A 16890-nucleotide genomic window follows, 5' to 3' on the forward strand; every position below is an offset into this window, starting at 1 on the left:
AATTATCTAGGAAAATCTGCAGAGAAGAGCCTGCTGATAACAACCATCTGAAGAAACAAACAAAAAGCCCCAAAATATTTCTTTTGAATTGCTTAACTGCATCTCTCTCTGCACACTAGGAAGAGATCATAAAAAGACTGCGTTGTCACTGCACTATTCCTCTAATTACTGTGTAGACGTTGCCATTTCGACTTCATGTTTTTCAAGGAAGTGACTTTATTTCTAAACCAGCCAGCAAACAAGCCACCATTGACGTTAGGCAATAATTACTCCCTCTGCTTTCAGTGTGACTGGCACTTCTCCAGCCTCCTTTTTTTCCCCCCACGAGGTCACCATCTAAGTGACAAAAGATGTCAAGGCCTAGCCCCAACACTGATACCAACAATTTCTTCCTACGGCAGCTATTAGGATAAGAATGGACAAGCAGATTCAAACTGGGCCCTGGAGGACACAGGTGAGCAGAAGGAAGCATCACACCTGAAAAAACCAGGTCAGCTTCCACGAGGTAGGAGACAAAGGAAGCGGCCAACTAGAATAGCCTGGAAAGTCAAAAGACAGACAGTGACACTGACAAAGGAGAAGGCTAAATTACTGGTGTCCTCGAGCGAGGCAGGCAAGAATAGCAAGGTTCATCTCTGCTCCTCCAGAAAACGCATAGCTGAGCAGGAGGGAAACGCCCCTACAGAACTGCTACAGTTGAATTGCTTCCTCTCTCTCTAATTCATTCACTTCAACTGCAGTACAAGCACAGGAGCAATGTATTAATTCCCAGCATGAAAGAAACCAACCAGGCTGGGTTTACTGAGATGTTTTAGAAAAACCAGCACGGCTGCCTCATTTGATGACCCAGTTTGATTGGACTTAAACTAGTAATATAGAAAAGGTCTTTTAAAACTAACTGTCATTCAGTTGGCTGCCTTTCAAAGCTGTTCCAAGTACATACAGCATAGTTCCAAGAATACATGCAGTGTTCTAATTTTTCATTACCATCTCACTCTTTCATGCAGCACTCTCAAACCCAGATTTCCTTCTGCCTGGAGGTATATCTTGCACAGTGACTCTGGGAACACAGCAAGGATTGACATCCAGAGAATTACCAGCAGCACAGCAAGCTTACAGCTGAATGAGTGCTCTCCTGTCCAGCTGCCAAATGACTTCACCCAGCAGACACACTCAAAGCAAAGAGACTCTTTCATTTACCAAAGAATGCTCTTAAATCATGTTACTTCATTCTCGTATTATATCTGCTCCCTTCCAAGAGAAAAGGGCTTGAGACCAATGACTTTTCTGTGGTACAATGGAAGGCAAGACAAGGCAATGCGTTTCACTTTCACATGTCCATAGTCTTCCTCCATAGAGTACATCTCCTGTGTGTAACATGACACTAAGGAAAACATTAAACTCAAGTAATAATGAACACTGTTGCAATAAAAAAAATAATGCAACAAATAAAATGTTACATCCTGGGACTCTCCCGACAGAAATCTGGGGCTAGTTATGTGAGCAATTCCGTCCCTTTGATCTCAATCTCTGGAACCAAATAAACTTCCCCTTCATTTTATCTACAGATTTGCCAGAAGCAATTAGAGATCTTGCATCTAGTTTCTGATGTTAAAAGCAGAACAACAAAGAAAACCATGCCCTAGGAATAAACCTGCGGTATGACAGTCCTGACATCTCCTTGTCAGTAGAAGTAGCATTAGGATTAAAAATGCAACTTTCCACCTGTGTGTGACTGGATAAGAGGGGAATAAAATGACAGGGCACGATTTTGTTGATGATGGGCTTCCCTGCCCTCTGGCAGAAACAGAGGCTGCAACAATCCAGAAGGTTTGGCTGATAATGCAAACAGCAGCATCAGTTTGGCTACAATATACTGGAGTAGGGCTTATCCTTTCTGTGAGTGCAGACACAGAAAGATCTAAGACATATGTGGCTCAGAACAATGTTGTTATTGTGAACAATTAAGTGCTAAAACAAAATGGAGGAAAAAGCACGTGTTAAAAGCCACTTCAAAGCAAATGATCAAGAGTTGTATAATATTTAATTGCAAAACAGTCAAACTTACAGAGAATTCTATAAAACCCCATCATCATCTCCACTGCAGAAGACACAGAATTGTACTTTTTTTTTTTTTTAAAAAAAGGGCAGTTTTGCTTACACTTTGGTGTATCATCTCTACGTGAGCCTGGAACACTCTGTCGTATTCTCTTCCTGACAGACTGCTCCGAGTTGTCCAAGCTCTCTTCATCATCCTCCAAAGCACTCAACTTTTCTTCGCTTGAATGCGGCTTGTGGGGATTCTGAGACATTTTCAGTTGTTTCTTCTCAGAAAAAAAAAAAAAAAAAAGATTAAAAAGGGAATGAAAATGAATAAGCATTTTATAACATATAAGGGTTTATAACATGGCTGAGTGAGAAAACGTCTTCAGTTCTCTTGACTGAGAAAAAAATTGAGAATAAAAGAAATCTTATGAGGAGTTACATGATGTCATTCCCATAATGGCAGGGGACCTGGACTAAATGACTCACTTCCCATCTCACACAGAAAGAGATGCTTTCAACACAGCTACCGTTCACTTGATCTGTATTCCAAGTGAGTTCTGAAAAACCTGGAACTCTTCCCCTGCCTTACCTACTGCATAAAGATGTGATAGAAAAAGATACTGAATGAGCAGTGAAAAACATCTTCTAAGCAGTATTACAAACATGTTTTGCAAAAAAGATCATGCCAAATGAGGTATTTCCCTATCATACAGAGACAGTGAAGCATTCTGAACACAACACCCTCCTGAACTGTGATCTGTTCCAACCAATCAGAACTTAAATTCCCTCACTCCATGCTACCCAAGTGAATTAAGAAGCTGAAAAAGCACTAGGGGCAAATATCAAATCATTCTCCTGCAATTCCATTCCATGCAAGAGTCATGGTGATGCATGCTGGTGATACAAGGAAGATCTCTTTAAAAAAAAAAAAAAGATAAATAGATAAATAGTAAATAACAGTAACAATAATTAAAACACAGGCACACTAGATGCTAAATAATGTTTATATTACATCACAAGTACTTGCATCATAGTCAACAATGCACTGAAAAACTGAACACTGGAAAAGCACGTTATCTTCACTTGGTTTACAGTCAGAACTAATCTGCTTGTCTTACCACTGAAAACTCAGTATTATACAGGAGGCTACCATTCTGACTTTGATTTTAGGAAAGGCTGTTTGACAGCATATGAGCTCTCTGGAGTAGAATCAGGAAAAGTCTTCCAAAAAAAGGGAGCTCCTGGGAAAACACCACCTTCCTGTCACCAGCTTCCTACTTCTCCAGCAACCACCACTTTCCAAACATGAAAGAAAGAACTCTCAGCAAGAGATGCAGCTTCCAAAGGCACCTCGCAGCTACTAGAACACTTAGCAGTGTCAAGGACTGCATTGAAGAGGACGCAACACAGCCATAAACAAGCAATCACACAGGAATACGAAACGCACAGACTTTTTTTCTCCGTACAGCAGCTGTAATAACTAACCCTACTCCATCAGTGCTTCAGTGAGTGCACCACTGTGATCCTACAAGACAGCCAGAAGACTTGGCATTTAAAAAATGTTTTCCTTCTACAGCAATGACTCAGGATCATCATCTGGCTGGACGTACACGACACACAGCAACACTTGCCTACAGTGATGCACGATTTTTATTTTTGACAAGAAAGTGGAGCACAAAAAGCTAGGATAAATCTACAGAAGAAAAGTAAGGCATCAGAGCAGGTACTGTTGGACCCTCACAGCAGCCCCCTGCTGTGGCTCAGGCACACAAGCACTCAGCCCCAGCGCGGAGCCCCCTGCCCTCCCCGCACTCACAGAGCAGCTCCGGCGGCGTAGCGCAGTGCCAGCGAGCGCAGAGCTGCGCTCCCATCGCCGCCCTTTATCTAAAGCACGCTGTGCTTCCCCCTGGGCGCAACACCAGCCATCCAAAGCAGCACAGCACGAGCGGGGCTGGATCTCCAGCCTACAGAACAGAAGGTCTGCTACTCTGCTACTGCCAGCAGCAAGATCTGGCAATAAAGGAGCCATTACAGGGAGAGATAACAGCAACAGCTGAAACAAAAAGCTTAATACGTGACAGGTGAACGAGAGGAGAGAGAAGCTGGGACCAAAGCGTTTTCATGGAGGTTTCAGTTTCGTTCAGCTGGCCTCGGTCACTCTTCCCGCTCCCACAAGGCGCGAAACGGAGACGGGCAGCACGGCGATGACTCGACTCTTCAGCAACCGGCCCAGGACCAGCGCCCAGCGCAGCGCTCCCCGCGCCGGCCTTCGCGGCAGGGCAGGGCCGGGAGCTGCGGGAGCCCTGCCGGCCCGCAGGCGGTGGTGACGGCCGCCAGCCCTGCCGCCGGGCCGCGGCTCCTCCCGCGCAGCTGCAGCTTACATAGCGGCGCAAGCCAACGGCTCTGCTCGGACTGCCGAAAACCGACCGTGCGGACGCGCGGCGCCCTGCCCAGCGGCGGGCAGCGGGCGGGACGCCGGGCGGCAGCGCCGCGCTCGGCAGCCCCACTTGTTGGCTCAGCTCTCGCCGCGCGGCGCTCCGTGCGCTGCCATTGTTCGCCACACGGCGCACATCAGCGAGGCCCGCGGCGCCCGTCCGGCGGCACGGCTCTCAGGGCGCGCGAACGGCTCCGCGGCGCGGCGTCCTCCGGCGCTAAGCGCGGCCCGAGGCGCGAGCGATCGCCTCCGGCAGCCCGCGGGCGGCGCGCGGCCCGGCGCCGTCCTCTCCCCCTCTCACTCCTCCCTCCCGGCCCAGCGGCCCCGCTTTCCCGCCCCGCTCGGCCCCCCGGCCCCGCACCGCGCTCTCCGCCCCGCCGCCTTACCGCCGACCCCGCCGCGCCGCCGCCACAGCGCAGGGGCGGGCCGGGCCTCCGGCAGCCTCTCGCCCTGCGGCCGCCCCGAGCCGGCAGCCCCGCGCCCCGCCCCGCCCCGCGCGCTGTGCTGCCGGCTGCTCGCGCTGCGCGCTTCTCACACTCGCGGCTGGCAGCGCTGCCCGCGTGCGCCAGGCCTACGCACAAGGAAATCCGAAGGCCTTTCGTTTGTTCCAGCTCTCTGCTAATTAGCACGGGTAACGAGAAGCAAGGCGCTGCAGGAAGGAAGGCGCTGGCTGCAGACGTTAGGGCTGTGGCAACTGAAGCCAGACTGATGAAAATGCAGCGTTTTCACAGCCCAGCTCCGTCAGCAGGGCACAGAGCGGGGTTCGGCTGGGGAAAGATGTCAGACATCTTCCCTGGCGCTGCCTCAGCGTGGTGCCATTTTAGTCTAAAGCAGCTAAGTGGTTTGTCACATACACACACAGTACGGCAGCTGTCAAGCCTGAAGAAAAGCAGGAGTGTAAAGCAGATGTTATTCAGCTCTGTGTGCTATGCAGACCTGTGGGGCACAGAGCAGCACAAGTTTAGCTACAAGGCCAGCAAAGGGGAGCAGGGGCTGCAGGAATGGAATGTTGTTTCTGGGTTAGATATTGAAAAGGGGGAATTGAGCCGAAGAAATAGAGTGCAATGCATTTGTATTTTGTAACTTGTCCTTAGAAGTAGCTGATGCAAAGAAGTAGAAATACCATATATGCTAGTAATATACTTTAGAAATATAGTCACTGAATTATGTGATTAATTCTCGCTTGCAAAACTGCAATGGCTTTTAAGTGTTCCAAATAGTATAGGTATAGTATTATAGACTAGAAAGCATAGTGTAGAGCTATTCTGTTTTTCTTTCACTGAGGGTCTCTTATCCAAACAGACTTAACAAATATCAAAGAAGCCAGGGCCTCCACACAAGGCTGGATTTCCTAGGATGTAAGAGGTAGACATGAAGATACTCCCCTCTACCCTCCTCCCAAACTTTTATCTCTATGCAAAGACAAGCAGATGCCCAGAAACACACACTGAGTGTTGAATGAGCAGATGTGAGAAGTTAACTAATTAGCAATATACTCTTAGCTAGCAAAAATTTGTTTATCCAGTATCCGTATGTTGAGTTGAGCATCAGGAAGACTGTGAACCTGAAGTACTCAGCCAATGAGGAACCAGGGGAGAAAGAGATCAGTGTTGAGTAATAGGGCATAAAAGACGTAACGCTGTTTTCTGTGTGCTCTCCTGCTTGCAGGAGGCCCACCACTGCAATGCAAATAAAATCTGCTTTATCAGAGATATCATCCTGATAAATTATTTGGATATTTCCAATAGGACCAGACCTGGTCAGCTTACAGTTCACTATCCAGAAAAGAAGAGATCCCAGCCCTGAAAAGGTGTTTCCCATTTTAACACTTCCATAGAAGTAGTCAATCCAAGTGGCTTCAAGTGAGGAGAAGAATAAAGGAGTGTTGGGGCCCTACAGCAACTAAGATTGAGCAAAGAACCTATAAAGTACAGGCCAAACCTGGGTACCACTGGCTTCAGTAATAATTTAATTGCATAAATCCCATCAATATCCATAAAATAACTTTATTAGATACATGAATACAAATGATTTACAAATATATTAGTGTTTTCAATATTGCAATATAGAAAGTAATTTAAAAGTCACACGCACATATCACTAACTCTGTCTCCAAAATACTGCATAAAAATACTTGGATTACTACTATGAAACTGACCTAGCAGTCTCTTTTTCTCTTTGTCAGAGAGCTTTGAATCTTCATCAATAGCTTTCAGCAGAGATAACAGCTCATCTTTTGTGGTCTTCTCTGTATTCAAACGATACTCTCTTTCATCAAGCTTTTGGCAAAATGTGTAACCTAGAAGGAAACATGAAGCACGAAGATGATTAACATCAGCCGGCCACCTTCCTTAAGAAGGAAATCTGTCTAGTCATTGTTACAGCAAGTATTTTTAACTCAGCTCAGTCCCTTTTACTTTGCATCTGTGTACATGATAAGAAATTCAGTTTACACTCACCTGTTATCTTACTAGGATCTTGGCCTTCCTGCAAAGCCACTAATTTATTGCTGACCATTTTATGCAGTGTCCCTGGGATCTTCAATAAAGACGACAAACAGCAGGTTAGAGAAAGCAATTCTGCACAAGCATATGAAATAAAAATCTGGTCATTGTCCAGCTCTTACCTTTAACACATCTTTTTGGTGGTCCACGAGGAACAAGATTAGAAGATCAGTTTTCCCTCTGGATAAGGATTTGTTGTTGATAATAGCTTTAGAGAATGTTCTTTTCACAACCATCCTGTTGTCACTCTGAAGAATAACATGGAAAAAAAATGGGAAGGCTTTGCTCTTCTAGAATGCTCTTCCTTGTAGCCACATGTGCTTTCTGACCTATTATCTGGGATATCTAGATTTCAGTAAATGTAAAGCAACTGATAACAATTAAGTAGGCACATTTACCTCCTTCTGTAGTTTGAGTTCAGAATTATGGGCAGCAACAGCCATAAAATACAGCAATCTTCTGAACTCCTCCCTGATTTGACTGTCTAGAAGTTTTAAATAGAGTTGAATAGCTTCTAGAGATTGTTCCATCTTCCCATTCACTGAAAGGAAATAACGGTATATGTAAAAATAAAATATGGCAATAGATGAAACACCTGAATTGGACACCGAAGAGTTCACTTCTCTAAACAAAAGAATGAGGAGAATGAAAAAAAAATCCATTCTCACAAAGCTCTCACAGGCACACAATCTAGAGAGCAGCCCACCCCCAAACTTTTAGCCCAGTATTTAAGTTGGTGCACTTCCAGTTAAGCTCAATTACAGTTGAAACTCCATTATTGTGACTGAAATACTGAAAAAGGAAAAGTGTTCTGTTAGGCGAGAAGTGTCTCATTATAGAAATAATCTCCCAAGAAATATGGAGAATATCCTAGATAAATGGGCTAGTGTGATGAACTAGTTGCAAACCATTCTGTAAAGCATTGCTGAGTTTTAATTTAATTGGCTGAGGTAGAAATTTTAGCTGTATCTATTTAAAATTGCACTCACCTTTTCTTTACTAGGTAGACAGGAACAACAGAATATAATTGCAAGATATTCCCATCAACACAAAACATTTTCTTTATGATCAGATTAAAAAAAACTCTGTATAAGGCAAGCTTCGGGCTTGGCTGACATAAAGATGCTCAGCTTGTTAGTACCCACCTCACATAAGCTCAGTAAGTCAATTTTTACTCACCTAGTAGTTCTGCAATTCCTGAGTGAATTTCAGGTGCATGGCTCAACAGCGGCTCCTTTTTCTGGCCATAGTATCTACCAATATTTTCAAACAGCAGTAGTTTCCATGTGTCAGCTTTATCCAGTTGATCAGGCAAGTTCCTGCTGATGTCTACCACCATATGATCAGGAAGATATTCCAAGCAATCTATTGCTGATGAGAGCCATTCATCTGTTCTAAAAGACAAAGCGGTTGAACTCTGTAGTATTACTTACTGGTGCCTCTCGAGGTGGTTGGGCTCTATCACAGAAGTGAGTAGACCAGTTTCTCAGTCAGGGGGCACTATATGGGTAAGTACTTGAACTCATTACAGTCTGCCACAAATAACACTTCTCCTGACCCACTCGCATCACAGCCACACGTCCCTTTGTTTAGCTGGGCAGGTTACTAATTACTCAACTTGATTAAATGATAACAGTCAGAAGCAGTTAAACCTAAAGTTAGTGACGTCCTCTACTGTTATAGACAAGGACAAAATTACTGCTAGATAAACAGAAACCTGAGCCTTGATCTGATTCCAAGTGGCAAGGTTTTTCAGCCTGTACTTCTAAATGTATTTATACAGTTTCAGGATCAGCTTTCTTTCACTATTTTGAAAAGGCTAAAATGCTAAACCATCCTCTCACTCATCCTGTTTGTTGTTTTATATTTTCTTTTTTTTTTTTTTAAAGGAAAAAAACCTGTTCTAGATGATAGCAAAATACTGTCATCGTCGTCCCCCCCCACCCCAGCATTAAACACATCTCCCTCTAAATGCTATCAAATCCTATAACAGTCTTCAAAAACTCTTCCAGTGTGCAACAGAATTTGCTTCCAATTCAATTTAGCAACTGCTCTTTACTACTGAATCCAGTTTAACAGGCAAAAAGGATGTGAACAGGCACACTTACCTACAGTACTGCAGACTATTACTTTTCTATGCAAGATTGACTGTGACTTACATATATACGTATGCAACTTTGAAAAACTTTCTGTCCTGGGAGAAGACTTACTGTGAGTCACTGAAAGCCTTGAGAATCTCTCTGTCCAAGTAGTTGCTTGTGATGACATATCCAGAGTCCTTCTTTGGTTGTGAAAGCTGAGGCTTGACTACCTGGTGCTCAAGTAAGGAGTCAAGGAGTGGAAGGTCTACAAGCTGCAGCAGACGAGCAATTGTTTGTTCTCGCCAGACCTCATTAATAACTGGAAAGGGTGGAATACACAAAACACACAGAGTGAGTGCAATAAAGATTAGGAAAATGGCAACTCTCCTCCCTCCCACCAACCCAAATCTAAGAGATTAATTTTTTTCTGCTACTGTAAGTCCATTCTGGTAAAGTGTATCCCTTATCACTTATGAGTGCATTTTATCACCGCTGAAGGAAAGAATTAGCCATTTGTTTAGTTAACTGCAAGTGTAGGAGAACCACTCTTTGGATAAGCCTGAAGTGCCTTACATTCTTTGCACTCTAACTTGCAAGCAGTCTTTGTTCCAGATAATGGACAGCAGTGTAGCAGTAACACTCTAATCTTATCACAGCTTCCACAACCACAACCTCACTCCAGTGTTCCTATTGCTCCCTGTGTGTTTCTATGATGCCTCAAGCATCTTTAGCCAAATGGAAAAAAGCTATACTAGTTATAGTTTAGTCTGAGAAGATGCAAGTTGTCAGCTCCCTACTGCACTGAAAGTGAGCAGATGCACTGTTGAAAGGCTAGGAAAGAGTTCTAGCAAACAACAGACTACTGGCAGCAATTAATCAGGTATCCTGCAGGTGATTGTTCCTAAGTCTAAATGGGCTCCGCACAGCTGTGTATTCTTCTCCATGAAGTTCAACAGCAATTTTAACTGCACTATTTGGATCCTATCTGATAAAACTAGCCTGCAAAACAGGTAATTTGTCCTTGTTATGAAACGGCGTTCAAAACAGAACACTGGGAGAGTCAGTTCAACTCCATCTCCATTCTGTCAGCCATCAGTCCTATCCTTAAAAGCTTCCTTCTCCCACATGAAAATATGAGGTATTTTTTGCCTTACCTCGACGAGACAAACTTTCTGAGATGTTTACTTGAGGGGTATTTGCAGGCCTTAAACTCAGGTTTTCCCAGAGATCCTCCAAGCTTTCTGCTTTGAGAGGAGTAGTGTTGAACAGCATGTTCTTCTGATGCCTGAGAAGAAACACACATACATGTATATTCCTATCCATGGATAAGAGTAACTGAACACAATATACTTAGATATGAATAACCACCTGAGATTAAGATTTAAGATCCTCACAAGCACTTCCCCTGTTCAAGCAAGCAATATCTTAAAAAACACTATGTGCAGCCACTGCACATAAGTACACAGTTCCTCTCTTAGAGCTTGTCAAAGATTGCATTAGCAAGCTACTTCAATTACCAGAGTACAGATAGATTAGGAAGGGAAAATTACATGAAATTTATATGAAACTGTAACACACACAGCACCCCCCCAACCACTCAGAAAGAGTCTGAAGTTTTAATATGTTATTAAATATAACATAACAGTGAAGTGAGATCAAAAGTTAAGAGCTCTCTTGGAGAAATTAGAAGGTGGCTGCTCCTTAGCAACTTCTCCTGAAGCTAGGCAGCTAGTTTAGCCGATGCCACCAGCTAGGAGAAGTTTTCAGAAACCTGTTCCCCATTTCTGGGTGTTAGCTGGTTCTCCTCATAACTGATTTCATATGCTAACCAAATAGAAAAGCAATGCAACAACTCCAGACAGAAGTTTCTATTCGTCTAAGCATATTTAATTTTAGTTTATATAGCTCCTTTGTTTTAGGGCACTACAGAAGTCCTTTGATGTCAAGTATTTTTGCTATTTATGTGACAAACCATTCTATCAATAGATCTGTTCCTCTCAGAAATGGAAAAAAAAAAAAAAAAGAGGAATGCAGTCAACCTGTGCCCAGCCCGGAAGAAAAACACCTTCATTCTACTCAAACAAAGTGAATCACCTTGCTTCACAACCACTTGTCAGTTATGTTCCAAAGTCTCACTTAAAGATACCCTGTTATCAACCCATTTTTAATTTTGCTCAGTTGAAGTAGTTGATCTATCTAGAATTTCTTACGTACATACACACCACACACAGACTTGGGGCAGTTTTCTTTAGCACAGAACAAGAGCTAGTTCTGAGGAAGTGTGGGAGGGAGAGCAGGACAGAGAGACTATCTGTTCTTAATCTCTGCTTCTAGAATTTTCTGTCAGTGGGGTTGACACGCTTCAGTCATTTAATGTTTGCTCCTCTCAAACACAACAATCATGCTTTCATTTCTTTGGCCAAACCAACATCATTTGTGATTTTAAAGTGTATTTTATCAGAACTAATGCAATAACTGCCTGAAGTCCTTGTAAGAATGTCAGAATACATCCAGAGATTGATGTTTGACACAAAAACTGTCAGAGGCAAGTTATTTAGCCAAATTAGCCATGTGGCAGCATGTTCTGTTTTACAATGGTTTAGCCAGTTCTAGGGTTTTCTTTACCCACTCCTGAAAAGGTAGTGAAACAAGCCCTCACCATTATGCTTCCCTCTAGCTCTGATGGCATGCAATAAGCACTGTAGCCTGTTGCTTAGCCTAGGAACAAGTGACATGGACATAAAGAAACAGCTGAAAACATCGCAGAAAGTTAAATTTGAAGTCTACTCAAGCTAAGACAATGAAAGCAGCAAGCGATTCTATTTCTCTTCTCTTTAGAAGACTGGATTGATTAGTGGCTTAAGCCACAGCTAGGCAAGCAGTACCCAAGGTTTTCTCATGTGTACAGCCTATTTGATGCACCTGAATGCCAGCTGCTCACACTCCTTTAGATCCCAGTAGATAAGCATCTGCGAGGCACTCAACTTCCACACACTCCCCTCTCCCTGAAGGGGATGTGGAACAGGCAGAAAACAAGTAACCATGCAGGCTGAACTTCAAACTTTATCCTACCTATCCTGCACCACAAACACCCACGAGTAGTTACCTCCCCCACCTCCACACCCAGGTCCTATAATTACAGTCCTTTTTGTTCCCCTCTCCCCCACAAAAAATAACACAGCATTTCCCTATTGTAAGACTTTTTATCTCCACAGTCCATCATGTACCAACCTTTGTGGCGTACACTGCTGGAAATCTTTATCAAGATCCGCTTGGCTTGAGACATTTGTGAATCTGTAGAGGCTACTGCTACTGTCCTCAAACACGGAGCGTTTGTCTTTTCCAAAGACCCTCCTTGAGACAGCCTCAAACACTTTGTAGTCCATTAGCGCTTGACACACTCGCACTACTTTAGCGCGGGAAATATCAACATCCCCAAAATACTTGTTCTGTAGAAGGTGAGCAAACACGACATCCACTGCATCTGAACCAATAAAACAGTCATGATAGCACTTCAGGTTCTGACGACGCTTTTTCACTTCCACTTGAGTTTGAAGTGCGCTGATAATGCTGCTCCAGACATACGTGGCTCCAAATGGTTTCTGGGCCAAGCTAAAGCCTAATGGTACAGAAACAGAGAAAGTACAAAGATTCAACTCATGCTGGAATTAGAACTGCCCCCTCTGTGGATACTGGCTCTCATGAAACTTGCAAGGATTTAAGAAGCTTGAGGCTTCTAGATTGGCTTGCATTGAACCAGCCTCCAACAGAGTGTTAAACACTCGAGCATTACCCTTAGCAAGTCTGCCTGCATTTTACCAGCATATCTCACTGGGTTACTCTCACTACAGTAGCCTGCGGTGCAGCTCTGTATCCAGCAGCTTTCACTTTCTCAGCATGCCATTCCATAATGCTACCTTCTGCGTGCTCACACAGAATAGCCAGTATTGGAAGGGACCTCAAGGATCGTGAATCTCCAACTCCCCACCACACGCAGGGCCACCAACCTCCACATTCGATACTAGACCAGGCTGCCCAGGGCCCCATCCAACCTGGCCTTGAACACCTCCAGGGATGGACGGGACATCCACAGCCTCTGTGCTCCCTCCATCACCCAGAACTGACACTTGTGGGATGTACACCTGAGCACATTTGTTCCACACAACCAAAAACTAACCCTCCTTGTTCGCAGCTCCCTGGTTTCCTCTAGTAACAGAGATAAAGGTGCAGAGCTGTGGAGGTAGCAGGAATGAAGAGACATTAGAACCTTGTGTCCTACAAGACTGTGCATACGCACAGGGTACCTGGTGACACACTAACTACACCAAAAATCCATGAGACATCATTCACTGACACTAATCCCACAGAAGAGACTCCTGCTACCACGGCTCCAACCGAGATTCACGCTTTGTGTACTCAAAGCCATGTCCTTCAGCCAACCAGCCTTCCCTCCCCTAATAAAGCCACCAAGCTATTACTCATTTACTAACCTCAGGTTCAGAACATCATGCTAGCAAACACTACAGCGAGCCTCAGCAAGAACTTCAGATAGAATATGTTTGTAAAATCCGCAGGTGGCACCTGGCTGGTAGGAGCCGCAGCCACTGGAGAGGCTAGAATTAGAACACATGTTTCTCAGAAATCAGCTGAGCAACTGACAAAGAGGGCAAAACAAGCGGAAGAGACAAATGCTAAAGCACAAAATAAGGAATGAAGAGTTGGCAGCAGTCCTACAGACAGCCACCCTACAGCCAGCCATCTGGGGTTATGACAGACCTCAGGCCTAATGAATTAACAGTGTAACGCAGTGTTTAAAAAGAAGGGGAAAAAAAGCCACACAACTTGTTGTGGAACACATTACCATGAACATTTTCCACAGAGACACAGGGGGTGTTTTCGCCGCTCAGTCACAGAACTGCATTCCGTCTGGGGCAGCAGGGCTCCCAGCCGGTCTGCGTCTGCCGCAGGGCCCGGGCACGAGCAAACGGGGAGGGGAAGGGGAACGGCGATGAGTTCAAGGAGAAGAAAGCAGGAACGTAAGCGCACCCGCCTGCCGAAGCTGCGCGTAAGGAAGCCGGTTCGCACACGGCAGCGGGCAGGTAGAGGCACCCCGGAACCTGCGCTTTTCAAGCGGCGGGCAGGAGGAGCAGAACAGAACGCAGCAGCTCCTTCCACCCCTACTTTCCACACCTCAAGAGCCAACTCGGAAGGAAATAAGAACAACCAACACAGCTCAACGCGTCCCAACGGCACCGCCGGCGCACCTGGCCGAACGCCCGCCGCCGCCACAAGCGCTGCTCCGCCGCCCTGCAGCCCGGCCGGCCGCGGGACTCCGTGCGGAACCGCCTCCGTCGGCCGGCGGGAACAGCGGCCAACTTTCGAACTTCGACCGAGCGGGGAAACACGCCGGCGCCGAGTCGCTCCCGGCCGCGCCGCCTCCCCTTCCCTCCGCCCAGCTCCCTCCCCGCGCTTCAGAGCCCCTCGGCGCCGCTCCCGCTCAGAACCTCCGTCCCTCCCGCCGTCCCGCTCCCCGCCCCGTACCCGGCGGCCTAGCGGCGGGGCTGCACGCCGCGCTCAGGCTCAACGCCGCCGCCTTCTCTCGCACCGTGGCCATCGCCGCCGCCTCCCGCTCCGCACGGCGCCCGGCCGCGCGCCGCCCGCAGGAGTTATCCCGCCGGGGGCGGGGCCGCCGCCCGCCTTCACCCCATTGGTCGCGGCGCTTGAACGGCCGCCCGCGCGCCGAGCCCAGCCCGGCCCTCGGGGCGGCTGAGGGGCAGAGTTGGGAGCGAAAGTTGTGTTGTTTGCGAGCGGCGGGGGGCGGCAAGCGGGCGTTTCTGTCTCGAGGGAAGGTGGGAAGACGAGCTTACGAGCAAGCTGTTCTGACAGGCGCCGTTTCAGGCAAGCCTTCTGCTCAGGGTCCGAGTCGCTCACTCGTGTCAGCTTGCTGAGCGCGGAGGAGACGGGACTGCGCGTGCTGCCACACGGCGAGGCCTCCCCTAAGAGAGGCAAAACGAAGTAAGAGCCTTAAGCACGAAGGGAGAAGCTGTCGGATGTGAGGTTTTTTCCATCGCCTTGCCCAGGCCAGCCGGGTGAATTGCGCCGTAATTCCCAGGCGTTGAGGCACAAGTGAAGGAGAGAGAACTGAATACGAGGCCTTGGAGCAAGAGATGGCTGTGTGACGGGTTGAATTGAATTGCCTTGAGAAGGCAGAGGTTGGAGCAGGTGCTGCCTAAGAAGACGGAGGTGTGTTAAGAGAATGGAGGTGCTGCCGCTGTGCTGATCGGTGCTTGCTGTGAGCTGGAAATGCTGGCTCTTCTTGAAAGAAGCAAAGGAAAAGATTTCAATTTCTTAAAACCGAAGACCCCAAATCTGAAAGAAAAAAAAGTGTAAAACAAAGATGAGTTCAATATCCAAAATACTTTTTATGTTTGTCACTGGAAGTTGACAGACCAAGAGACACATTCCTGCAGAATACGGCTGCTGCATTGCTCATTTTCAAAAGACACTTTGCGTGCCGATCTGACAGCTCACACAGTCGGACTACGCAAGGCTCTCTCTTTACTGCCAACTTATCTCCTTAATTTCAAGTATCTGCCCATAACAACACCGACTTTTAAGTACATGTCAACACCATTCAAATTTACATATACAGAAAATCATATTGCCATAATAGCAAGGATCTATTGGACTCAATCTTCACGGTTTTGTTTCTGAAAGAGCACACCAAATAATGCTTAACATGAAAATTCTTATAAATACTCCAGTTCTTTAGAATAGTCACTTTTCTCCCCCACTTAAATACAGACAATGCCTGTATTCACTGCAGTGCCAAAGCTGATGAAAGAACATTTTGAACAGTAGCTCCTAAAACGTTGCTCTATTCCACTCACCAGTGATGAGATGCGTTCTGACATACGTTCTGCAGTCTCACATACGCAAACAAAATCCACAGCTTTGGTTACAGAAGTTATACTTTTTAAAGTCACAATTGTCAGAATAATATCAAATCTCCCCAGTTGTTTTCCATGAAGATAGAAAGCCTGGTATTTATTTTTCTTATACTGAAGCTGTCCTGTAAATTTCACCATATGCTCTCTTCCACCTTTATTAATCTCAGACTTCAATAAATGAGCAGCTGCTCAGATCAGATTGCAAAAGGCTCTTTGATATGCCAGATGTGTGAGGGATGCTAAATGAACTTGTGCACTACATGTCTTATAACTGAGTTGTGTGTTCTGCTACTTGTACTGAAGAGCATGAGAGGTTTGCTGGGGCCAAACTCCATGGGTTAGAGAACTGAGTCCCCATGGGGATGCAGGGCAGATTATTCACAAATTTGCTCTTAGTTTCAATTTCTCATTACATTGGAATTTAAAAAGACGACATAGCTGTAGGTTGTTTGGGATACAGCGATGCCATCCTCAACATTCACACCATGGTGCCAACCACATCTGCTCTGCTGCGGAGAAGCTGTGTTCAGTCGCAGCTTGGATAAGAGTATGATTTACTCTTGAAGCGCAAACTTCAGTATTTTATAGCAAAGAAATCTGCAAGGATTCCGCCCTTGCATGTTTGAAGAGTCTAGAACAATAAACAAGTTCCCCAGACAGAAGCTTCTAGATGACTGAATGTTTGAATCGACAAAGCACGCATTGTTCACGAGTGCAATCCTTCCATTCCTGGGCTGGAATACCAATGTGGCTACCAGACAAAGTCAAGCAGTACAGTAGCAAATGAAGGGCAGGGAGGCCTTATGCTGAGCCTGCACTGGTGCACACTGACCTCCAGTGGAACACGCTGCACTCTGTGAGTAACCATCCATGCA

At 45.8% G+C, this 16890-nt stretch overlaps 2 protein-coding genes across 8 annotated transcripts in view; both read right to left on the reverse strand.

Moving 5' to 3' along the window:
- TCP11L1 (t-complex 11 like 1) overlaps positions 1-4990 on the reverse strand; it is a 48248-nt gene extending 43258 nt beyond the window's left edge. For 4 of the 7 annotated variants that reach the window (XM_090142091.1, XM_090142090.1, XM_090142093.1 and 1 more), the window contains exons 1-2: positions 3863-4744; positions 2162-2324 (exon numbers count right to left, since the gene is read on the reverse strand). In XM_090142091.1, coding sequence (XP_089998217.1) covers positions 2162-2324; positions 3863-4075 — 376 coding nt within the window. In that variant the 5' untranslated portion in view covers positions 4076-4744. Of the gene's footprint in view, positions 1-2161; positions 2325-3862; positions 4745-4866 lie in introns of those variants that run through there. The other 3 variants (XM_031607387.2, XM_031607386.2, XM_090142095.1) reach the window with 3 other exon arrangements.
- Positions 4991-6472: 1482 nt separating this feature from the next.
- DEPDC7 (DEP domain containing 7) lies at positions 6473-14744 on the reverse strand. The gene is made up of 9 exons (XM_031607332.2): positions 14607-14744; positions 12297-12684; positions 10220-10350; positions 9195-9384; positions 8164-8378; positions 7383-7525; positions 7107-7232; positions 6940-7018; positions 6473-6779 (listed from the first exon to the last, which is right to left on the reverse strand). Exons 1-9 carry the CDS (start codon positions 14677-14679, stop codon positions 6565-6567), a joined length of 1560 nt encoding a protein of 519 aa, XP_031463192.2. The 5' UTR covers positions 14680-14744; the 3' UTR covers positions 6473-6564.
- Between the last annotated feature and the right edge of the window lie 2146 nt (positions 14745-16890).

The sequence above is a fragment of the Phasianus colchicus genome, chromosome 5 (genome assembly GCF_987193195.1).
Source record: "Phasianus colchicus chromosome 5, bPhaCol1.hap1.1, whole genome shotgun sequence".
Classification (NCBI taxonomy): domain Eukaryota; kingdom Metazoa; phylum Chordata; class Aves; order Galliformes; family Phasianidae; genus Phasianus; species Phasianus colchicus.

What these genes read in the sequence shown, in the direction of transcription:
- DEPDC7 (XM_031607332.2), bottom strand. Translation starts at nt 14,679, where the DNA reads ATGGCCACGGTGCGAGAGAAGGCGGCGGCGTTGAGCCTGAGCGCGGCG. An exon ending in AAGGCTTTCAGTGACTCACA is followed by an intron (nt 8,379 to 9,194) that starts GTAAGTCTTCTC and finishes TTTGTCTTTTAG; the next exon opens with AACAGATGAATGGCTCTCAT. An exon ending in AACTCAAACTACAGAAGGAG is followed by an intron (nt 7,233 to 7,382) that starts GTAAATGTGCCT and finishes GTTATTCTTCAG; the next exon opens with AGTGACAACAGGATGGTTGT.